Source organism: Garra rufa, chromosome 16, assembly GCF_049309525.1.
Source record: "Garra rufa chromosome 16, GarRuf1.0, whole genome shotgun sequence".
In the NCBI taxonomy this organism is placed as follows: domain Eukaryota; kingdom Metazoa; phylum Chordata; class Actinopteri; order Cypriniformes; family Cyprinidae; genus Garra; species Garra rufa.
The window spans coordinates 23,312,250-23,338,025 of record NC_133376.1 but is presented as its reverse complement, the minus strand read 5'-3'; the positions used below and the strand labels follow the sequence as shown (position 1 = coordinate 23,338,025).

General features: G+C 35.8%; 3 protein-coding genes across 3 annotated transcripts; all 3 read left to right on the top strand.

The window, feature by feature from the left end:
- The first annotated feature begins 506 nt into the window (after positions 1 to 506).
- slu7 (SLU7 homolog, splicing factor) lies at positions 507 to 10,014 on the top strand. Its single transcript, XM_073820300.1, has 16 exons — positions 507 to 623; positions 903 to 1,066; positions 1,527 to 1,680; positions 1,768 to 1,848; positions 4,106 to 4,270; positions 4,475 to 4,543; positions 4,646 to 4,681; positions 4,793 to 4,918; positions 6,313 to 6,410; positions 6,715 to 6,782; positions 6,876 to 7,015; positions 7,108 to 7,269; positions 7,359 to 7,463; positions 9,011 to 9,085; positions 9,183 to 9,296; positions 9,402 to 10,014. Exons 2-16 carry the CDS (start codon positions 918 to 920, stop codon positions 9,579 to 9,581), a joined length of 1,722 nt encoding a protein of 573 aa, XP_073676401.1. The 5' UTR covers positions 507 to 623; positions 903 to 917; the 3' UTR covers positions 9,582 to 10,014.
- A 250-nt stretch (positions 10,015 to 10,264) lies between these two features.
- Positions 10,265 to 14,431, top strand: c1qtnf2 (C1q and TNF related 2). Its single transcript, XM_073820301.1, has 3 exons — positions 10,265 to 10,398; positions 10,631 to 10,890; positions 12,323 to 14,431. Exons 2-3 carry the CDS (start codon positions 10,644 to 10,646, stop codon positions 12,952 to 12,954), a joined length of 879 nt encoding a protein of 292 aa, XP_073676402.1. The 5' UTR covers positions 10,265 to 10,398; positions 10,631 to 10,643; the 3' UTR covers positions 12,955 to 14,431.
- A 1,233-nt stretch (positions 14,432 to 15,664) lies between these two features.
- On the top strand, positions 15,665 to 25,552 carry nocta (nocturnin a). The gene is made up of 3 exons (XM_073820630.1): positions 15,665 to 16,263; positions 22,514 to 22,774; positions 24,258 to 25,552. The coding sequence occupies exons 1-3, from the start codon at positions 16,062 to 16,064 to the stop codon at positions 25,142 to 25,144; spliced, it is 1,350 nt and encodes a 449-aa protein (XP_073676731.1). The 5' UTR covers positions 15,665 to 16,061; the 3' UTR covers positions 25,145 to 25,552.
- The last annotated feature ends 224 nt before the right edge of the window (positions 25,553 to 25,776 follow it).

The following is a 25,776-nucleotide window of genomic DNA, read 5'->3' as shown; positions in this document are numbered from 1 at the left end:
CTTCCTGTAAGAGTGGGCACGCCATTTGTAAATTGTATGGGTCTGGCTTCTGTTCTCATCCACGTCCAGTTATTTTTAGCTGTACAAAAACAGCTTGTTTTGCTGCTTAATATTGCAAATTGGTGTGCGTTACCATATTATTTTAACGTATTGTCTTAATTATGAACACACAGTTTTACCGTTTACTGCACATTGTTATTCTTTTTATTATTCTGGTTATTTAGCGGTTAATGAACTGGAAGTCTCGCCAATAGGCTTACTTCCACGTTAAATAATAAGGTTGATGCCCTTATAAAGCATTTTTACTTATGAAGAATAAATAGTACCATGTGAAAACGTGAAACTTCCTCAAATAGGTTTCTGAAACAACACCCACAGCTCAGTTCGTTAGAGGTGTGATGGTCCGGCTGTAAATTTCCAGTCTTGACCACAGTTATACTTCAGTCCAGCTGAGGGCGAAACTCTCAGACACGAAAATACATCCAGCAAGTCGCAGCGAAGAAGACCCGGAAGTCGTCACCCGGAAGTGCGCTTCTAACACGCTTGTAAACAACTAGCGAGCAGCCGACTGGTAAAGGCGTAAAATATCTTTTATTGTTTTTTGGAATTTCACAAAATAGCAGGTAAACTAACAACTTATTGACTTGAAACCTAACGTGTCAGCAATACTGGCTATCACTTTTCACATTAAATCACCGTCAAATACAAAAACTGCTGTAAATAATACAAACGATATCGTAACCGTCTGGTTTCTGTTATTATATATGATTAACGTTATGTGTCTTTACGGTCTGTCACTGCTGATTTTGATCTTTTATTTTTTTAGATTTCAGTTTGTGTGTAAGGGTAATTTATTCTGAATACATGTCTTAAATATCTGATCGTGATCTCTTTGTATTCAGGTGTAGCTGGAGATCATGTCAAAGGAGGAGGTTAAAGTGTCGGAGGGGATCGTAGATCTCGAAGAGCCGAAGAAAATGACCCGAGAAGATTGGAGAAAGAAGAAAGAGCTGGAAGAACAGAGAAAATTGGGAAATGCTCCAGCTGAAGTTGACGAGGAGGGAAAGTATGTTGAGCATATAAACATGACACATGAGCATGGTGCACTTAAAGGGATAGTTCACTCACAAATGAAAATTCTGTCATTATTTACTCACCCTTATGTCATCCCAAAACCATAAGACCTTCGTTCATCTTTGAAACACACATTAAGATATTTTTGATGAAATCTGAGAGTTTTCTGACCCTGCATAGACCGCAAGGGTCCTACCAGCTCTAAGTCCTAAGAGTGCTCAGATTTCATCAAAAATATCTTAATTTGTGTTTCGAAGATGAACAAAGGTCTTACGGGTTTGGATCAACATGAAGGTGAGTAATTAATGACAGAATTTAAATTTTGGGTGAACTATTTTTTTTATCTGGTCATTCATACATACTCTGACTGTAGTTTAAAAAAATATTAAAGTGATTTTGTTTTTGTCATATTTGCTGTAACGGTTCCCCTGACCATAATATTTTGTTACCAGGGATATCAACCCTCATATTCCCCAGTACATCTCATCTGTCCCTTGGTACATTGACCCATCAAAGAGACCCACTCTCAAGCACCAGAGACCCCAGGCAGAGAAAGAGGCACAATTTGCACCCATCGGAGATTGGTACAAAAGAGGTGTACAAGAGGTAAACCCTCCCCTGTACCCTAATAGTCATCAGTTATAAAAGTGATTTAGTGTCTAAAACCTTTTTCATTGCCTCTTTGTCAACTAGAAATCAGTCATCACAAAATACAGAAAAGGAGCGTGTGAAAACTGTGGTGCCATGACACATAAAAAGAAAGACTGTATGGAGGTAAGTGGTTCATAATGTGTTGTGATGATGTTGGTAACATTTAATACTGTGCAGTATATATTACTGTACAAAAATTTGGGTTTGGATGTTTTAACAAAGAAATTAAGACTTTTATTTAGCAGGGATGCATTATATTGATCAAAAGTGAGGCAGTCATTTATGATGTTACAGATTTATTTATTTCAAATAAATGCTTTTTTTTTTACTTTTTATTAATCAAAGAATCCACAAAACACATATATCACCATTTCCCCCAAAATGTTAAGCAGCATAACTGTTTTAAACATTCATAATATTAAGTGCCAAATCAGCATATTAGAATGATTTCTGAAGGAACATGTGACACTGAAGAAATGCAGCTATGATGAGTTTAAGAAGTCTGTTCTGCTCACCAAGTCTGCATTTATTTGATCCAAAGTACAGAAAAAACAGTAAAATTTGGAAATATGTTTACTATTTAAAATAACTGTTGCCTAGTATTTAAATATATATTTTAAATGTAATTTTTTTTTTCAAAGCTGATTTTTTTAGCATCATTACTCCAGTCACATGATCCTTCAGAAATCATTCTAATATTCTGCTCAAAAAACATTTTATTATGTTGGTATGCAGGTATCTTTGATTAATAGAAATTTCAGAAGTACAGCATTTATCTTTTATAACATTATAAATGTCTTTACCATCACTTTACGATCAAGTAAAAGCATCCTTGCTAAATAAAATTGTTAATTTCTATAATTTCTTTCCCCCAAAAAATTGTACTGACTCCAAGCTTTTGAATGGTATAGTGTATAAAGTTACAAACGCTTTTTATTTTAGATAAATGCTTATCTTTAAATCTTTCTATTCATCAGAGAATCCTGAAAATGTGCCCAATGTGATAATAATAATAATAATTATAATAAATGTTTCTTGAACAGCAAATCCACATTTTAGAGTGATTTTTGAAGGATCATGTGACACTGAAGACTGCAGTAATATGATGCTGAAAATTTAGCTTTGATCACGGAAATAAATAATTTTTTTTTATATATTTAAATTAGGGGTGGGCATAGATTAATTTTTTTAATCTAGATTAATCTAGATTAAATCTTGGAATTAATCTAGATTAATCTAGATTAAAATGGCTAATTTGAATTCTGCTGAAGGCATTCAGAATATGTGTGCTACCCAAATAATGACTTAAAGTCTTTGAGAATGGATCATAAAGCTCATAAAGCTGTTATATGATAATTTGTTGATGAAAATAAATTATGTTCAATTAGATGTACTTGTGTTTACTAACTAACTAACAATGAAATTATTTTTTCTCCCTATTAGATTGTGTTTTTTTTTTAACGTCAACACCTACCCAGCCCATTACATGTTACACCGTACTTTTATTTTGACAGGTTGCCATGAAGTTTCTGTGTCATACAGTATGATATGATGCTAGTTTTCTCAAATGAAACGTTAAAAGTGACACTCACAGCAGTTTGGGAGATTGAGTTTATCTGTTCATGTGAGATGAAAATGCCAAAAATTACCGGGAGCGTCACATGTGTTTCAGTATGCGTGTAGTAAAAGCTCGTCTCCGCAATGCATACATACAGCTAGGCAAACGGAACATATCGGATTCATATTAAAACGGTCTTTTTGCATTTCAGGTTTCACATACACTAGTCCATATCGCGATTTGAATTAAGTGACTGACCAACATTTGATTTATGAATCCAAAAACCGACGAATTTACGTGGCATTTCGCGCTATAGTAGATTCGGTTTTTATGAATGGAGGACGACGCGATCCCGTCTGTGTTTTGGCGGAGGAGACTTATAGTCTTCGGTATACATCCGCGTTAAACTATCAAGGTGAAAGTCATCATAGCTTGCGTAGTTTAGACCCCGCTCCCAACCCAAATTTGAGAATAGATTAACGGCGATATTTTTTTTATCGCGCGATAAGAGTTTCACGTTAACGCAGCACGTTAACGCCGATAACGGCCCACCACTAATTTAAATAGAAAGCAGTTATTTTAAATAGTAAAACTATTTCACAATATTACTCAAAGACTATAGAATACCTTAAAGGGACTTTGATATTACTGCATTTTCTGTATTTTGGATCAAGTAATTCAGGCTTGGTGAGCAGAAGAAACTTCTTTATAAAACATAAAAAAAATCTTACTGTCCAAAAACTTTTGACTGGTAGTGTATTTAGAAATGAAAACTGCATTTTGCATGTTTGATTACAATTTGTGCAAAAATGTCTTTTACAGAGACCCAGAAAAGTTGGAGCTAAGTATTCTGGCACAGGCATGGCACCAGATGAGCACCAACAGATTCAGCTCTCGATGGATTATGATGGAAAGAGAGATCGCTGGAATGGCTATGATCCTGATGAGCACACACGCATTGTAGAGGAATATGCAAAAGTTGATCTGGTAAGTCATGTTGGATATTTTTGTGTATTTATGTTTATTTTATTACACACATAAGCTATTGATGCAGACTCAATTAAGTTTGATTCTCAGCGAAGATCATTTTTGTCATGTGACCATTGTCATACATTTTGTTTGAAAGATCATTTACTGTCTGTATAGGTAAAGCATGTCTAATTTATTTGATTTATTTTTTTATTATAACAGGCCAAGCGTACTCTCAAAGCTCAGAAACTCCAGGAGGAGTTAGCTTCTGGTAAACTAATGGATCAAGCTGTAAGTATTCACATTTTTTAGAGCTATGTGATTTTTCTTTATGTTTGTCACAGCCTTTTATTTACTACTTTTGTTAAACCAAACATTTTGTCTTATATCCAGAATTCAAAGAAGCATCTTGGCGACGATGCAGTACAGGTATATGGCATTTTCAGCTGAATTTTTATGTACATTCTGGACTATAAAATATAATTCAAATCATAAAGCTACTTCACCCACTCAGTTAAACTTTTTCCTCGCCCTGTCCAGGACCACAGCAGTGAAGATGAGGATGACGACAAATATGTCGATGACTTTGACATGCCTGGACAAAATTTCGATTCTAAGAGACGAATCACAGTTAGAAACCTGAGAATCAGGGAAGACATCGCTAAGGTAAAAATAACCTGAAATTTTGCAAACCAATGAATGCTAATTAAAGGCATGATACTACTTGTTTTTTTCTAGAAATACATGCAGTTGTATTTATTTATTTTATATACACTACCAGTCAAAAGTTTTTGAACAGTAATATTTTTTAAATAATTCTCTTTTGTTCACCAAGCCTGCATTTATTTGATTCGAAGTACAGCAAAAGCCGTAATTGTGAAATATTTTTACTATTTAAAATAACTGTTTTCTATTTGAATATATTTTGAAATGTAATTTATTCCTGTGATCAAAGCTACATTTCAGCATCATTACTCCAGTCTTCAGTGTCACATGATCCTTCAGAAATCATTCTAATACGATGATTTGCTGTTCAAGAAACATTACTGTTATCAATATTTAAAACAGTTGAGTAGATTGTTTCAGAATTTTGATTAATAGAAATATCCAGAGATCAGCATTTGTCTGAAATAAAAAGCTTTTGTAACATATTATAGAAATTACTTTTGTTTAGCAAGGATGCTTTAAATTGATCAAAAGTGATGAAAAATACATTTATAATGTTACAAAAGATTTTTATTTCAGATAAATGCTGTTATTTTGAACTTTCTACTCATCAAAGAACCCTGAAAAAATTCTGCTGAGCTGTTTTTAACGTAATAATAATAATAATAATAAATGTTAGAATAATTTCTGAAGGATCATGTGACTGGAGTCATGATGCTAAAAATTCAGCTTTGAAATCACAGAAATTAATTGCATTTTAAAATATAATTCAAATGGAAAAGTTATTTTAAATAGTAAAAAATATTTCAAAGTGTTACTGGTTTTGCTGTATTTTGGATCAAATAAATGCAAGCTTGGTAAAAAACAAAAACAAAAAAAAACATTAAAGGAGTAGTTCACTTTCAGAACAAAAATGTACAGATAATGTACTCACCCTCTTTCTTGCTTCAGTGGTAAAGAAATTATGTTTTTTGAGGAAAACATTTCAGGATTTCTCTCCATATAATGGTCTTCTATGGTGCCTCCGAGTTTGGACTTCCAAAATGCAGTTTAAATGCAGCTTCAAAGGGCTCTAAATGATCCCAGCCAAGGAAGAAGGGTCTTATCTAGCAAAACGATCAGTTATTTTCTAAAAACATTTACAATTTATATACCTTTTAATCTATACACAGAGTACACACAGAGCTAGACATTTTTTTTTTTTAGAAAATAACGTTTTGCCAGATAAGACCCTTCTTTCCTCGGCTGGGATCGTTTAGAGCCATTTGAAGCTGCATAAATATGATTAATAAGATGACTATTACAGTATTATCTTTATGATTAGTAGTAGCATATGATTACACATTTGCCACAGCATGCAGTATCATGTTTTTCCCACCTGTTTTATTTTACAGTACCTCAGAAACCTGGATCCAAATTCAGCCTACTATGATCCCAAGACTCGAGCCATGAGGGAGAACCCATACTCCAACACTGGAAAAATTCCAGAAGAGTAGGTGCATTTCTCATTTTCTGTGCATGCATTCAAAGGGAAATGTTATTTCTTTTAGAAAGCTTGCAGGTTTAGTGCTAAGTAGGGAGTTCACAACACATTGTTCACAACTAAGCAAGGCACAAGTTGATCTAATTATGTATTGGACTTTAAATTGCTTTGGATGAAAAAAAGTCAGCTAAATGCCAAAAAAGCTGACGTGCTAAATTTCAAGTAAGCTGAAAAAACACATCACACAGTCTTTGGGTGTCTGTTTCTGTAATTATCTCAGCTTGTCTTCAAAATTATGTGTTTGTTTTGGCAGGGTGGGCTATGCTGGAGACAACTTTGTGCGCTACTCTGGAGACACCATTTCCATGGCCCAGACACAGCGTGAGTAGTCTTTATGAACTCATATGCCTAAATGTGGGCTCCAGACTCTCAGTTCCTGTTGGTCTAACGTTGTTTTGTACGACTCCTCTGCAGTCTTTGCTTGGGAAGCCTATGAGAAGGGATCTGAAGTTCACCTCCAGGCAGATCCCACCAAGCTGGAGCTTCTCCATCAGTCCTACAAAGTCAAAAAGGACGATTTCAAAGAGAAACAGAAAGACAGTATTTTGGAAAGGGTACAATTTACAATCTCCTTTTTTACACAAAACATCATTTCCTCCTTTCCCTGTTTGGTGTGCTGATGCCTTCATGTCGCACCTCTCTGCAGTATGGTGGGCAGGAACATTTGGACGCCCCTCCGCGAGAGCTTCTGCTGGCTCAGACAGAGGAGTATGTGGAGTATTCTCGTCACGGGGCTGTGCTGAAAGGACAGGAGAAGGCTGTGGCCTGTTCCAAATACGAAGAGGACGTGCTCATTAATAACCACACGGTATGTTAGCTGGCACTACTGGAAGTGTTATTTAATAATGATGATTTTGTTTTATGAATGTTAAAGATTTTTTCCTCTGGCTTTTGCAGTGTATTTGGGGATCGTATTGGAGAGATGGCTTTTGGGGTTACAAATGCTGCCACTCGATGGTGAAGCAAAGTTACTGTACAGGAGAAGCTGGCAAGAAAGTAGTGGTGAGTATCAGATCCATGTATTCACTGTATGTAATTATACAGTGCCTTGCGGAAGTATTCATACCCCTTCATTTTGTTCACATTTTGTTACGTTGCTGCCTTATGTTAAATTGCTTTAAACTTTTTTTCCCACATCATTCTACACTCCATACACCAGAATGGCAAAGCTAAAAACAGGTTTTTGAAAATGTATTAAAAACAAAAAAACTGAAATGATTCCATTGCATAAGTATTCATACCCTTATCTGGGACAGTTAAAATTTAGCTCAGGAGTTTTCATATTGCTTGTAGATGTAACTACACTTTAAATTCAACTGAATGGGTATGATTTGAAAAAAAAAAAACTACCTGTAGAGCTCAGAAACAGAATTGCATCAAGCCACAGTCTTTCACAGAAGCATGTAGTCTCCATTACCCTTAATGGAAGAAGTTAGGAACAACCAGGACTCTTCCAAGAGCGGGCTTTCTGGCCAAACTGAGCAATTGATGGAGAAGGGCTTTGGTTAGAGTGGTGACCAAGAAGCTGATAGTCACTCTAGTTGAGCTTCATGATCATATATGCAGAAAGCAGAAACTTAGAGAAGGACAAACATCACTGCAACACTCCACCGATCCGGTCTTTATGGCAGTGTGGCAAGACTCAATCCTCTCCTCAATGAAGACACATGAAAACACACTTGGAATCTGCAAAAAAAAGCATCTAAAGAACTCTCAGACTGTGAGAAACAAGATTCTCTCGTCTGATAAACCTTAATTCCAAGCATCATGTATGGAGGAAACCAGTCACTGCTCGTCACCTGCAAAGTACCATTCCAAAAGTAAAGTGTGTTGGTAGCATCCTCATGCTGTGGGGACTGGGACTGAGGGACTCATCAGAGTAGAAGGGGAAGCTAAACACAGCAAAATATAGAGAGAGCCTTAATTAAAACCCAGAAGGTTCACCTTCCAACAAGATAATTAACCTAAGAACACAGTAGGAGTGGCCTATAGACAACTCTGTGAATGTCCTTGAGTGGTCCAGCCGGAGCCTGGGCTTGAACCAAATCAAACATTTCTGGTGAAGCCTGAAAATGTGCGTCTGTCCCCATCCAAGCTGATAGAGCTTGAGAGGTAAAGAGGTGAGGCGAAGAATGGCAGATAACTGCCAAACGCTGATGTGCAAAACTTGCACCATACCCAAAAGCATTTGAGGCTGTAAAGGTGCCTCAGCTAAGTACTACTTTTGTTAAGGGTATGAATACTTATGCAATGTACTTCAGGGTTTTTTTTCCCATATATTTATGGAGTTGTGACAATTCTGCGTTGTCATTTGGTGTATGGACTGTAGATTGATGTGGAAAAAAGCAATTTAAAGCAGTTTAACATAAAGCTGCAACATAAAATGTGAAAAAAATGAAGGGATATGAATACTTTTGCAAGGCACTGTATATCAAAGCATTTATTTTATATTATTTAATTTTATTATTTGTTTTTTATCATTTATATATTTTTATCCAAAACAAATCTGTCCTAAAAAGTTTGTTTATTTTTTTTATTTTTTTTTTCAGAGCAATTCTTGTGCTCCATTTGAAGAGGACGTAGAGGAGGCCGAAACGTGTGAAGAACCAAAGACTCTTTTACAGGTACATTAACATCAGCCTTCTTTTTGTGACAAAATTCCAAGTGAAAAACATGTCAGGAAAAAGATTGTACTAACGTGTTTTTTTGTATTATTCGAAGCTGCACCAAGAAAAAATGAAAGACAAGAAGAAGAAGAAAAAGAGCAAGAAACACAGAGACTCTGACAGCAGTGATGAGGAAGACGAAGCAAAGAAGAAAGAAAAGCTGAAGAAGGTAAGTGGGCTGTTCTTACCACACAAACTTGTATCTTAATATCCAAATGCATCTGTGCTCTACAAAACCTGGTGTAAAAGAAAATAATGTGTCTTTTTGTTGCAGGCATTGAGTGCGGAGGAGCAGAGGCTGAAGCAGGTGGCTGAAATAATGCAGATTGACGAAAGGAAACGGCCATACAACAGCCTAATGGAAGTGCGTGAACCCACTGAGGAGGAGATGGAAGCGTTCCGCATGAAACGTTGCCGAGCCGATGATCCAATGGCCTCTTTCCTGGGGCAGTGAATGAAAACATAAATGTCTTTTGTCGCCAACAACAGAGATGTCATAGTCTCAGTTAATGTAAAATCTGTTATTGCTGAATCTGTGATACAAAAAGACACTGTTTTTGAGCTAATAACAGGAAACATCCCATGTTATTAGCACATGACAGTTTGTTAGAACCAGCAGTTAGGGTTCCACATCTTTTCGCTTTGTATAAATCTGTGTAGATTATAGTAGAACATTTTTCCGTTTTTTTATTTTGAGAGTACATAAACATTGTTTTATTAGTCTTTTACTCGTAAAGTGCCCAATAACTTACAAACGGGCAATGCTTTGGTGAATCATCTGTTTTGATGTAACAAATATGTTCCATTCTCCCTTTCCAAGGTATTTAATGGATTCATAATGAATATAGAGTGACCAGTGATTGACAATAAACATATTTAAACCTGAACCTGGCCATGTTTGGTTTTGTTATGGTTTTTACTAAGCAACATGTAGTTCAAAGTATTGCAAAGTATTGCAAAGTTTTTTTTTTTGTAGTTTTGTATACTATAATAATATAAAGCCATTTTATTGATTTGTAGGTTGCAGAGCTACAGTATAATAGTCTGACACATTTTCAAATGAATCCCCTCCCCCAGTTTGTTCAATTACATCATGGATGAACTATCTGGCAGGGCACGTCCGTGTTAAAACTGGGTGGATGTTTGCAAAGTTGTGTGGAGGACATGTAAGATACAATCGAATCACAATCTTGTTTATTTTCTTAATTTTTGACTGCTACAAGAGCTTCTGGATTTCTACTTTCCATTGCAAGGCCAATCTCATTCCTCTGGTGAGGATTTATTTTTCTTATGCATGCATTAATGTGTTGTATAATTGAATTGTTTGGTCTATTACTTACATTTACTACCTAAATAAAACTGTTCACTAATAAGCCTGCATTATTCACAAACTGCATGTATATAACGATTCTTACTTTTGTGCATGACTCTGTATATGTATATACAGGAGATCCATGGAAATTCCCCACAATGAAAATCTGGCCTCATCTGCTCTGTTCGCAGGCACAGCTGCATCATGCATCAGCTACCGCTGGCTGTTTGCCTGCTGTCTCTCTTCTCTGTGCTTACTGTAGAATCGTCCAAGAAGGGACGCAACTTCACCATCCATTCTTCACAGCTTAGCTGCAGTTTGCCAGGCCCTCAGGGTCCTCCAGGGAGTCCAGGTGCAGCAGGTCCCAGTGGTAACGTAGGCAAGATGGGGATGCCAGGTGTTGATGGTCAGGATGGGAAGGATGGTGACAAGGGAGAGAAGGGAGAGAAAGGTAAAGCATATGAGCACATCTGATGCAGTTGTAATACCATTAATGAAAATGTTGTATCTATCCACCTTATTTTTCCCGTAAGAGTGAAAATTGAATGGTTCTGGCTTCCAGTATTATTTGCTTCCAGCTATTTTTAGCTGTACAAACAGTGCGTTTTGCTGCATGATGCTGCAAACTGATGTGTCTTACCATATTATTTTAATGTATTATCTTAATTATGAACACACTGGTTTGCAATGCAAACCATTTTACCGTTTACTACACTGTGTTGTTCTTCTCATTATTTGCCCTCAGCGGCTAACTAACCGGAAGTCTTGCGCATTCATAGAAAACGGCTTACTTCCGCGTTGAAAGATAAGGTGGATAGTATCTTTCTGTAGCTCAAGGTCAAGTTAAAATGTAAGTAAAAACATGAAATCACATTTTTGACAAACAATGAAAATAAAATAGGTGAGTTGTTTCATAATACATGATACATAATTCATGAAATCTGTCTGTAACTTCTAATAGAGTGTTTTCACAACATCATTAATCTGCCATATTGGTGGCAATGAATGTAAACAGTGCCACTGAACCAAACCATCACAACTTGCATATTAAGCTGATTATTGTTGCTGAAAATGGTCAATTATGGTCATGTTTTGGTCTGTACTAATCGGTCAGACTGGGAAAAACATTTGAAGTATAGACTTCCAAAACACATCAAGGAGAAGAGTGCAAAAAACTGTCTGAGGAACAAAAGACGTTTGTGGTTGGCCAAACTGAAACTGATTTCCAGGGCAAGAATCTTGACAACATTCATGTTTGTTCTTAGCATTTCTGGTCAGGTAGGTGAAATATTAGGCTAATATCTTAATTAATACTGCTCATACATACAGAATATTGTGCCCTTTTCTGCTTAACTTTTCTATATGATTTACCAGCTTTCATGGTTTAGACAGCATAAGCAGAACAATGTATTCATTGCATTAATTGTGCAATCCATGCTGTTGTTTACATCTGAGTCTCACCAATATGGCACACTAAAGACCAAAGTCCATGCCAGAAGACCAACAAATCTGGAGGAGCTTGAGAAATTTGCTAAGGAAGAATGGGCTGCTACTTCTCAGGCGACATATCTGGAACTTGTTGAGAACTACAACAAATGACTAAAGGCTGTTATCAAGCAAAAGGGATACACTATTGACTATTGTTTCTATTTGTATTACAAACACTCCAAGCTTCCTGACTATTATGTTAGAAATGCTGTGTTGAAAAAAATCTTCTCTGTGTTAAACAGCACTTGGGAATTATTTGAAAAATAATGAAATATTTCTTAGGGGACTAATATTTTTGTTTTCATCTGTAAGTGCAAACAGAACCATAAAGACAACTAAAAAATATTTAAAGACACTAAAGATGTTTAGTTTTGAATTTTATTCTCAAATTTTAGGTGAACAGGGTCGTCCTGGAAACCCTGGAAAACATGGACCAGAAGGACGCCCAGGACTTGTTGGGAAGGCAGGACCAAGGGGCCTTAAGGGTGTGCGAGGAGCACCTGGTGTGTCTGGAGTCGCTGGGATAAAAGGAGAGATGGGAGATGTAGGGGAATCAGGCGCCATTGGAGGCTGTGACTGTGGAGCCGAGGCACGATCTGCTTTCTCAGTAGCGGTAACCAAGAGCTATCCCAAGGAGCGCACGCCCATTCGCTTTAACCGGATTTTAATGAACGAGGGTGGCCATTACAATGTCACCAGTGGCAAGTTTAACTGTGTAATTCCTGGGGTGTATTACTTTACATATGACATCACGTTGGCTAACAAACATCTGGCGATCGGGCTTGTCCACAACGGCCAGTACAAGATTAGAACATTTGACGCCAACACAGGAAACTATGACGTGGCCTCAGGATCAACAATCCTTAGATTGCAAAAAGGAGATCAGGTCTGGCTTCAGATCTTCTATTCAGAACAAAATGGACTGTTTTTTGATCCATTCTGGACTGATAGTCTTTTCACAGGATTTCTTATTTTTGCTGATCAGGCTGCTTCAATTGAGGTGAAGACCAATTCTGGATCATCTTGATTGAACTTTTTATTTGTTTTGTATACATTTTATCATATGGTCCCCAGAAACCTGTAAAAGAGGAAAATATAAATATTACATTTAAAATACAAAAAACTAATGCTATAACAGTGCTGTATATACAGTTGAAGTCAAAAGTTTACATGCACCTTGCTGAATTCAATAATTGTTAAATATTTTACTAAAATAAGAGGCATCATGCAAAATGCATGTTATTTTTTATTTAGTGCTGACCTAAATAAGATATTTCTTATAAAAGATAACAATAAAACAGAGAATAATAGTTGAATTTATAAACATGACCCCGTTCAAAAGTTAACATACACTTGATTCCTAATACTGTGTTGTTACCTAAATGGTCTACAGCTGTTTTTTGTTGTTGCTTTCCAACAATAACTGTATGATTTTGAGATCTATCTTTTTACATTGAGGACAACTGAGGGACTCATATGCAACTATTACAGAAGGTTTAGAAGGATGCATTAATAGCCAGGGGGTGAAAACTTTTTGAATTTGAAGATCAGGATAAATTTAACTTTTGTCCTCTGGGAAACATGTAAGTATCTTCTGTAGTTTCTAAGGGGCAGCACTAAATGGAAAAAAAAAAATGTATTAAAGCAAAATAAGAAAAATGTACACAATCTCGTTCTGTTCAAAAGGTAACACGCTTTTAATGCATTGTGTTTCCTTCTGAAGCATCAGTGAGTGTTCTGAAGCTTCTGTAATAGTCCCTCAGTTGACCTCAGTGTGAAAAGATGGATCTTCATACAGTCATTGTTGGAAAAGGTTCAAATACAAAAATGCTGAAAAACCAAAGAATTTGTGGGACCTGAAGGATTTTTCTGAAAACAGTGAGCAGTTTAACTGTTCAGGGCAAACAAGAGTCTCATAACCAACTATCACTAAAAAAAAAAAAAACCTGTGGATTATTCAGGTAACAACACAGTATTAAGAATTAATTGTATGTAAACTTTTAAACAGGGTCATTTTTATAAGATGTAAACATCTTTCATGTGAAATATCTTATTCAGGTCACTACTTAATAAAAATAACATGCATTTTGTATGATCCCTTTTATTTTGGTAAAATAATGAACAAGGTGTATGTAAACTTTCGACTGTAAATAATACTAAAATAAAACTGCTCGTCAGATCTGATAGAGAACAAATGCATTTATACACAGAATTATTCAATACAGATTTTATTTTTATATGAAATATTTTATATTTTGATCCATTTTGGATTGACAGTCTTTCCACAAGATAGTTTTGCTGATCAGCCTGCTCCAAATTAAGCCAATATGATGACCAGTTCTAAATGATTGAACTTTCTATTTGTTTCATGGCCCCCTATAACTCTATGTTTACAGATCCACCACATCAGTAATAGAGCCAAACAAGGCAAGGGACATGGGGAAAGGTTAACAAACCTATAAGAAATAAATGACTATTAAGTAAAAACCATGAGTTGTCAAGACCCAAATATATTCCTTATAAATTATAATAAACTTTTTTCTCAATAACAAGTATTTTTTGACTTTGCCCTCAGTCAAAGGTACATTTAGCCACGTTGTAGGTTATGGTGTTAGACACACATGCCCTTTGAACTTCTACAAGACTGTTTTTTTATTTTTCTATTGTTTATTTACTATTCACATCATCTAATCTTGTATTCTACTACGATACAAAGGTTTAGAAGACCTTGTCTTGTTGGAAGTGTGGAATAGACTGTCACTGGAGATTTGTGAAACCCTCATTCTGAAGTATAACTTTGTCTGAAAATAGCAACCAAACATGCTGCTGTAATCATCCAATCAATATAGGTTCATGGGCAAAACCACTATTTACACAAACAGTATAGCAGTTGTTGAGCTCCTGATCACTCATGTGATCAGCAATGGTTATGTAGTGATAGTGTGCTTATGATTTATTTGTATCATACTTTAGTCTGTGTGTATGAGACATTTATTTAACCAAAAAAAATAGTCATAAGGGTCCATTTTTTATTATTTTTTTATATATATATGTTTATACATAATCTGAAAGCTGAAATAAGCTCACCATTGAATGGTTTGTTAGGATAGAACAATATTTGGCTGAGATACAATTATTTGAAAATATTTAATCTAAGGGTATAAAAAATATTGAGAAAATCGCCTTTCCAAATGAAGTTCTTAGCAATGCATATTACAATTAAATTTACAAACTATCTTCACGGAACATGATCTTTACTTAATATCCTAATGATTTTTGGCATAAAAGGAAAATCAATAACTTTGACCAATATAATATATTGTTGCTATTGCTACAAATATACCCGTGCTACTTATGACTGGTTTTGTGGTCCAGGGTCACAAATGTGCGTGTTTTAACATAACGACTTTTCATTTAAGCTGTTATTTTTGTTTGTTTAAACACTGATGTATCTAACAGTCTAGGAGCATTTCTTCTCATTCCAGGAGTATTACTAGAAAATCATGTCACCAAATATGGAATGTGCGTTGGAGCCATAGGGTTGGAGCTCTGAAAATCGTACAATGTACGTCAATCATGACGAAATATCCTTAATTTCCATACGTCCTAGAATTCTCGAATATTCGGCTCTGATTGGCAGGAGTAGCTCCAAGCTCCTCCCATTGTCCGGATTTTACTTCAGTAAAGCACGCGGTGTCCTTTGACAGTAGGACTAAACCATTTCTTGTTGAGTAAGTGACTATCGTGGTACATGTTGCTATTTTGTAGTTTTCCTTATACGTTTGAGATTTGTTTACAATGTTCAACTTTTATACGTAATCTCAATACTTCATAAAGAGAATAACTTAATAAATTCTGTAATTTTATTAGTGCACAAAAACTTAAATCTACTGAACTCCCCTATCAAGATATCGTTTACGTGTCACCCTGGAATATGATGACACTTCTACCGGCTTTTTTCCATAGAGTGAAAAGACAACGAAACAAGTCTAAGTAGTGTTCAAAATGCCTTTTACAAGTATTATATAGGTTTATATATATATATTTTTTTCTTCCTTAGTCATACTTAAAACCATTGTTTGGCTTTTATCGGTTTAAACTACGATTCGAAGGACTGTCGACCGAAGAAGAACAATGTATCCGGCTCGGCGCTGTTCATCGCTGCTTCACCGAGACTTGGCCGCAGTGTGTCTCTCATCACTGGGGACAAATACAAAGAAACCCGGTCCGCTAAAGAAAAACAGCCTTCAGAGTTCACGACAATGCCACACCAGGGTTATTCATTCTCCTCCAAACAGGTCCAACTCATCACCCGTTCTCCTCGGATCATTACAAGGTAATTTAGGGTTTCATAACATATTCTTCTGCCTTACTAAGAAAATGGTTGCGTCTTAAAATCAAACGAGCTCCCTACCTAGACAGCACAGCAGGTGACTCGGAATGCGCCTTTGACGCTCAATGTTTTGATACAGCCTTCGAGTCAAATTCAGTTTTTAGAGTATTACGTGATTCAATGTGAGACGATTAAGGATAATCTTAGGAGACAAAAGAATGTGTTTTGTGATCATATCACATAGTGAGTACCTCGTGTTATAACAGATGACTCATATACAGTAAGAGGGAGAGTGATGACTTGTCATACATTCTTTGAGGTGTGGAAACAGATTGCAGTTTCCCATAGAAAGTCCCCCATTATTGTGTTGTTTGATTTTGTTGATGTAAAATTAATTTTATGATCTTTATTCAGATGCATTTGTTACATTTTTTTAATTCTCCAAACAGATGTCACTAAAAGCACTATTAATTTAGTTTTATACTATAATAGTATCACATTTCATGTGAATTTTTCATTCTGTAGCTGTCATTTATTTAATTTGATTTAACATTTCTATTCAGGTTTAATTCATTTGTATTTCAGTTTTAGTAAGTTTCGTACACCAACTAACATTTTATTGATTTAGTTTCTAGTTCTAATTTAAGTTTAAGCCTTTCATCTAATATTTATATTTTATTTCAGTTACCAAAAATGATTTTTAATCATTTTTGTTTTACTTAAAAACTACCAAACTGCAAGAGTCTTTAGATTTTCATACTGTTTTGTCTTTAAAAAATTTAACAATTCTGAAGGAAGTGTTATTTTGCTATATATAACTTTGTTACATTATTACTATCATTGGTTTTTCTTAATATTATTTGCTTGGGTTAGTTTGGTGTTCTCTTCTGAGATCTATTCTAGTGTGCCTTCAAGGTAATTTGATAGCCCTGCTAAAGGTCAGTGAACAGTACAGTCTTTAAACAGCCCTCTAACGGTTCAATCCTCAAGCTGAACAGAATTTTTTTTCTAGGTTATCTGAGTGAGATATGCTCTGTTTTTAGATCAAGTAAACTCATCCTCTGGATCATTTGCACAGTTGTAGTGTAGCATTGTAGTGTTAAACATAGTAGACACAAAGTGGACGTATGTGGCTGTGATCAGCTACTGAAGAGATGGAAAGCGACAAGCACACGATACTTTAAACCAAAAAGAGTTTTGTTAACCAGCAAAAAGATAAAAACTCTGTACAGTGGAAGAGATTCCAACTCTGTGTGAACAAATTCCCCCGCAGGACTGCTTTTGTGTAAGGAATTTGGCCTGGAGCAAAATGAGGGAACATTGGCGTTATGTAAGACTGAATAAGCAAACAGAAGCAGCTCAAGTAATTGCTGGTGTATTAACAGTGAGGGACTAGTATTTTGCTGACTATAAATTGTACAATTTGGATTTATAATAGTATGTCACTGTAAGCACTGCAAATTCCTGCAAATATATATTCGCAGTAAGGATAAACAAGTGTTTGAAATTTGGCACTGAAAAATCCATAACAATAACTACTAGATGAATATTAAGGTGGACATGTCTCCCTTGATATATATGTTGATTACTCGCTTGGTCCAAGGTGTAGCTTCTCATTAAATGTCATTTAGATATAGTTTGCAGGTTGTGGGTATGTATCATCTTCACCCTAATGAGGTTGTCAGCATGTCTCAGAATCAGAAAAAGCTTTGCACTATTTGGTCACTAATATAAACTTGCAATTTTGAGTTATAAAGTCAGAATTGCCAACCCAATTTTATTTTACAAGTTCCCCAATTCATTTGAATTTGTACCAATGATCTATCCCTTTCCCGGCTCCTAAACCCATCACTGGGCTCTAGACAAATACATATAAATTGGTCGTGACTTAGCATTTGAATTGAGAGATACTCATACTTCTGACCTTTTTCTCAAAATTGTGAGATATAAAGTCACAATTGTGAGTTATAAAGTCCAATTTTTAAAAAAACTGTTTATGTCTCTCGGATTTCTGACTTTATAACTCACAATTGCAAGTTTATATCACGCCATTCTGACTTCATTTCAGTAATTCAATAATTTTATGAGGTGGCTAATTCATACGAATTTGTAAGATTTTTACGTTTTTTTGTTTGTTTGTTTGTTTGTTTTACATATTTTACAAGTTTGTATGAATTCTTACAAATGACCTACCCCTAAACCTACTCAGCAGCACTGGGGTCTAGACATATCATACAAAATCGTATGAGTGAGGTTGTACGAACCAGATAAATTATATAAAGTTGGTTGTGAGAAATAAACACACAATTCTTTTTTCACAACTTTTTTTCTCACAATTATAAGATATGAACTTGCAATTGCGAGTTATAAAAAAAATGTATGTCTCGCAATTCTGACTTTATAACTCGCAATTGCGAGTTTATATCACCAACCCGATCCCTTGGTAATTCATACTTATTTTACAAGCTCCAATTTGTACGAATGACCTACCCTTAACCCGCCCCTAAACCTACCCGTCACTGGGGTCTAGACATATCATACAAAATCATATAAGTGAGGTTATGCAAATTCGTACAAATTAGCCACCTCGTAAAAAATTTCGTTCCCCAATTTGTACAAATTCGTATGAATTAGCCACCTTGGAATTGCAAGATATAAACTCACAATTCTGACTTTTTTTTCTGAATTGTTTAATATAAAATTGCAATTGCTAGTTTTTAAGAACATATTTTACGAGTTCCCCAATTCGTAGGAATTAGTACAAATTTCTTATCCCTATAACCTCGCCTACAAACCTACCTGTCACTGGGGTCTAGACAAATTGTACGAGTGAGGTTGTACAAATTCATACGCGTTAGCCACCACATAAAATACATATAAATTGGTGGTGAGATGGCGCTGAAATTGCAATATTTAAACTCGCAATTGTGAGTTATAATTGCCATTTTTGGGGGGGAAATTCTGACTTTATATTCTGACTCGCAATTTTGACTTTATAACTCACAATTGCGAGTTTATATCGTACAATTCCTATTTCATTTCTCAGAATTGCAAGTTTGTATCTCACAATTGTGAGAAAAAAAGTCAGAATAGCTAGATAAGATGTCACAATTATTATTTATTTTTTTATTCAGTGGGGAAACGTGCTTCCATAATATTGAGCAAACTAATGTTAACAAATTTTAACCTAGTTAGTGAAAAATTAAGAGCTTATTACATTCCAGACTAATAAGGCTGTGTTCCTCAAACCATATATTAAATTATGGCTGAAGTGTTCTCTTCATTGTGTGTGCGCACATGTATGTGCAGGCATGCATCGGGTCCCTCACGTGATTTTCAAACCAGTCATTGTTCAGAATGAATGATAGGGGAAGCACAGAAACACTAGTTCATTCAGGAACCCCTTTGTGTCAGAACACACACACAGATACACACACTCTGTCATATCCACAGCCCCCAGAATATTCACATACGAAAGCATAAGAGCTCAATGGGTGGATGCTAGTGTTCTCTCTGTCAATCGTACACTAAACCACTGACCAGACACTGGATCAGCACTGGATTAGTCCTGGACTTCCTCAAAGTCAAAGAGAACAGGATTGTGCCTTCAGTTCACCTGCATCAGAGACATACAGTAGAAAAGGATATAGTTAGAGGTATTTACAAAGTTTTTTAGATTAATATAAGACTAAAACTAGTGACTTTCGGTCCATAGACCTTGAATAGTCATTGATTTATTTACAATGGTTGTCTAGAGATGGTGAGTTTAATTTTAGACAGGATGACAAATATGATGACTATGCTGATACAAGAGCTGCATGTGACTTATCAAACTCAACCGGTTTGTTTAAATTGTATGGGTGATGTGTGGTACGATTACTAAGCAGTAACCACTCTTACCCATGAACAGCTGAGTATTCAGCACTTGACTTGGAAAATCTTTACTTCTCAGTTATAAATAATACCAAGATTCTGCTTTTTCAACTTGACGGAGACCAAATACAAATATAAAGAGAGAGACGCTGGATGTAGAGTTCTTGGATGTATTGGATGTACTGTTCTTGAGGAGTTAACGACGACGGAGGTGGAACAAGATGGAATCAGATGATATGCGTAAGATTAACGAATGAAAGCTGTGTCAAAATTAAAATGATCAGAATTACTCCTGCAATTATTGATTGTGTGTTTGTTTAAATGTACATTTTATTTATACTAGCGTTTAAATGATTCGTTGAAAGACATGCTTACCAAGGCTGCATTTATTTGATCAAAATACAGTGAAAACAGTAATATTGTGAAATAGTATTACAATTTAAAATAACAGTTCTCTCCAATTTAATATAATGGTTGTTTATTATAATGTTTTGTATGGTTGTGTAGTTGCTAGAGTATTCTGGGTGTTTGTTATAAGTTTGTTATAAGAGGTTTTTTAGTCAAAAGGGCCCATCCTCAAGTGCACCATTTGATTGTCTGCTAGGTGAAAAATTGTATGTCTTGTGAGTTGTGAGCTACTAAGGAAAGTAATAGATATCCTCTCTACAACAAGTTACATGATATGAGTTCTCATTAATGTCCAGGACAAGTTAATATAAGGGTTATATACACTAGGTAAATGGTAATGGTGATTCTAGTGCAGATAGCACTAATAAAGGTTCCTGTTTCCATTCCACAAGGAGATTAGTGTGTCCTGCAGCGATGTTTGTTCTCAATGTTGTCTCTAAGTTGTCATGACAGACAGTACACAGTTTTCATGGCTGCTGTTTACCCATTGTCTGTTAACATAATGAATTATTTACATAGCTGTAAACTAGCATACAAACGTCTGTCTCCATCAAAGTTTGAGAAGCTAATGAGGTTAATAAATTTTTTTAAATAAAATTATACAAGCCAGGAATCATGCACACGCTGCAAGAATGTTAATAGGTGATTTATATCTGGTTAAACCTCTTTTAAAATTGCAAAACAAGCCTAGACAGATGCTGAGGCATCAGGGACACGTCCCTAGTGAACTTTTTAACACTTGATCAATACACTGAGGTATCAAATAATAACCAAATAATGGTGTTTCTAGTTTTACTAGACCTAATGCATCTGCACTTTAAAAAGCTACCATGTGCTGTCATACTACTGTTTATATTTCCATACACAATGTACTGCACCTTAGCTATTTATATCTTCATTGGCTGCTGTTTGTTTTGTAGAAAGTATGTTGTGTCGTCTTTCACATACTGTATACTACAAGTGAGTGACAGCAGTTTCTGCATCACAACATGGTATATGTAATATAAAACTGTTTTTTTTAAACATCGCATGTATTTTACATGCAGCATTTATGTCCTCATATAATTAATCCTATATTACAATACTATACTTGTTAAGTATTTAATATTAAAGGATTTACTTCCAGAATAAAAAGTTCCTGATAATTTACTCACCCCCATGTCATCCAAGATGTTCATGTCTTTCTTTCTTCAGTCGAAAAAGAAATTAAGGTTTTTGTGGAGAACACATATATTTTTTCATATAGTGGACTTCAATGGGGATGAACGGGTTGAAGATCTAAATTGCAGTTTCAATGCTGCTTCAGAGGGCTCTACACGATCCCAGCCAAGGAATAAGGGTTTTATCTAGCAAAACGATTGGTCATTTTCCAAAAAAATGTATACTTTTTAATCACACATGCTTGTCTTGCACTAGCTCAACCTCACACATTTCGTAGTCATGTTGGAAAGGTCATGTGTGAAGTATGTGTAAAAGGTCATGAGTTTTTCGCCCTACCTGACCTTTTTAAACCGGAGTACATAGATGAAGAATTAACCATGCATGATCTTTCAAACATGATTAGGTAATGTGTGAAGTCGTAGTCTCGCAAGATGAGCATTTGTTGTTAAAAACGTATATAAATGACAAATTCTTCAGCTAAGACCCTTATTCCTTGGCTGGGATTGTGTAAAGCTCTTTAATGCTGCATTGAAACTGCAGTTCTTCCATCCTTCAACCCATTGGCCATCATAGATGTCCACTATATGGAGAAAAATCCTGGAATGTTTTCCTCAAAAACCTTAATTTCTTTTTGCCTGTAGAAAGAAAGACATGGGAATGAGTAAATTAGTAAAAAATGGGATTTTTTTTTTTCTGGAAGTGAACTAATCTTTTAATAAATGTTCATCAATCATTATGAATCTGTAAAGTTTTCCAAAAACTTTACCAGAGTGTGTGTAACATGTTTTGTGATATCTGTGTTTGTGTGCAGTGTGTCAGATGGGCAGCAGCAGTGGCAGTAGACTCTTCAGTACTCTGGCCCACACTTTAAGCAGTGCTGCGCTGGCAGACCCAAATGTGGATTCTGACGACTACGAATATGAGCAGGCTGACCCGGATGCCCTTTTGCGTGAATGTGAGGAGGTTTTGAGGAACCGACCCCCTCGACTGCATCGAGACTTTATGATGACCAGAGCCTGCTCACTGCAGAACACACCCATCCGAATCATGCAGTGGAACATCTTAGCGCAAGGTACAGAGTCTGTCTGCTCATGTCATGAATTTGATTCATAGATGATTGACAGAAGGCAACTTATAGGATAGTTTACCCAAAAATGAAAATTCTGTCATTAATTACTCACCCTTATGTCGTTCCAAACCTGTAAGACCTTCATTCGTCTTCGGAACACAAATTAAGATATTTTTAATGAAATCTGAGAACTCTCTGACCCTGCATAAACAGCAAGGGTCGTTCCACGTTACCACAAAGTTTGGAATGACATGAAGGTGAGCAATTAATGACAGAATTTTCATTTTTGGGGAAACTAACCCTTTAAACCACAAGTTTTACATTTTTAATACCTAAAATATAAAGAAAGCTATTTGCATGTGTAAAGACCTATATATACTGTGTGAGAAAAATAAGCATAATATTATGTTTACTACAAGTAAATAATATACTTTTATGTTGCCTAAGCAAATTATTAAAATATTATCAAGTATTGTTAAAAAAAAATTATCAAAAGAGCATTAAATACATGAATATACATCACTGTTCAAAAGTTTGGGGTGTGTACAATGCTTTTAATGTTTTTGACATTAGTCTCTTAGGCTCACCAAGTACAAACAGTAATATTATGAAATATTTTCTGTATATAGCTGTATTTTAAATACATTTTAAAAGATTATTTATTCCTGTGATGCAAAGCTGAATTTTCAGCATCATTACACTAGTCTTCAGTGTCACATGATCCGTCAGAAATCATTCTAATATGCTGATTTATTATGAATGTTTAAAACAGATGTACTGCTTAATATTTTTTATTAGAACCTGTGATACTTTTTTCAGGATTCTTTGATGATAAAAATGTTAAAAATGTCAGCATTTATTTAAAATAGAAATCTTTTGTAACAATATAAACTACCATTTAAAAGTTTGTGATCAATACATTTATTTATATATATATCTATATATCACTGGTTGCAAAAAATATTAAGCAGCACAACTCTGTCCAACATTAGAAAGATTTCTGAAGGATTATGTGACACTGAAGACTGGAGTAATGATGCTGAAAATTCAGCTTTGCATTAAAAATTTTTTTATTTTAAAGTATATTAAAACAGATAACCAATATTTCAAATTTAAATAATATTTCACAATATTACAGTTTTTTTTCAGTATTTTAAATCAAATAAACAGCCTTGATGAGCAGAAAAGACTTCTTTAAAAAAACTTACATTAAAAATTTTACTGATCCCAAACTTTTGAACGGCAATATACATAAATTCTGTAATTGCTTTAATCATATCTAATAAATATTCGAAGCTAACCAGTTGTGTTGGTCTTTAAATTTAGTAAAATCCTTTTTATTTTTTCAAACTTTCTATCACCCACTTCCAGCCCCCAGTTTATAAAACTCCTTATTTAATATATATAAATCTAGAACTGAAGACACTTTACCATTAACTGCTTATTGTGTTCATCCGCGTTCATCATTGTTCTTGTATTTCTGCAGCTCTGGGCGAAGGCAAGGACGGTTTTGTACGCTGCCCGATGGAAGCATTGAACTGGTCTGAGAGGAAGTATCTCATCCTGGAGGAGATCCTCACCTACAGACCAGATGTGCTGTGTCTACAGGAGGTGGACCACTACTTCGACACCTTCCAGCCTGTGCTCGCCAGCTTAGGCTACCAAAGCAGCTTTTGCCCCAAGCCATGCTCCCCTTGCCTGGACGTTCACAATAACAATGGTCCTGATGGCTGCGCTCTGTTCTTTAACCGGCGTCGCTTCCAGCTGCTCCACACCGCTCACCTTAGACTTTCCGCCATGATGCTCAAAACCAACCAGGTGGCCATCGTGGCTACACTTCGCTGCAGGCTCACAGGTCGAATCTTCTCTGTGGCGGTTACGCACCTGAAAGCACGGAGCGGCTGGGAGGCATTTCGAAGCGCACAAGGGGCTGACCTCCTCCAGCAACTTTGCGACCTAACCACACAGTCGCACCTGGAGATTGATGATGAAAACCGGACTAGGGATGGGGAAAGCGTAGAGGGTATTCCGTTGGTGGTGTGTGGGGATTTTAACGCAGAGCCAAATGAGGAAGTGTATAGGCGGTTTATGACTTCTCCACTGCGGTTAGATAGTGCATACAAGTGTCTGAGCGAGGACGGGAACATAGAGCCGCCCTACACGAGCTGGAAAATCCGTCCCAGTGGAGAGAGCTGCTCCACGTTGGACTACATTTGGTACTCAGAAAGAGCGTTCCAGGTGAATTCTGTGCTGAGGATAGCAAGTGAAGAGCAGATCGGGCCGGACAGGCTTCCATCGTATCATTATCCCTCTGATCATCTGTCACTGGTGTGTGACCTAAGCTTCAGTCAGCAGCCTCATAGGCTCATGTAGCTGTCAATCATTAGTACTGTCCAATAGGGATCCAGAGCAGCTTAGGACATTCCTAGAGCATGTGAGTGTGTACGTCTGAATGTGAGAATGCAAAGACTGCAAAGAATGTCATTTATCTTATTCACATAAAACTTATTTTTACCTGCTCATGTAGGTCTTAATGCACCTCTGTGCTTATTATTTTCCTTGATGGAGATTAATTATTAGTATGCTCTTATTGTTTGTTAAACAGAGGTTGTGCAATATATTGTAATTTATTAAGTGCTAACGGATGATCTCAGGAAGACGCACATTCTCGACTGAAAGGTTCCACATATGGAAAGATGTTTATATTTATACAGACTGTACTTTTTTTTTCTTTTAGTAACACTGTAATCATTGATATGTTTGCTATTGACCAGTAGTACAAATACATCACTGTGTATTTACATTGTGTGGTCTCTTTCTTTAATGACAAACTGTAATGAATCATAATGATTGATAGTTCATCCAAATATAAAAATTCTGTCAATAATTACTCAGCCTCATGTCATTCCAAACCTGTAAGACTTTCGTTCATCTTCTGAACACAATGAGATATTTTTTATGAAATCCGAGAGCGTTCTGACTCTGTGTAACGTTAGACAGCAATG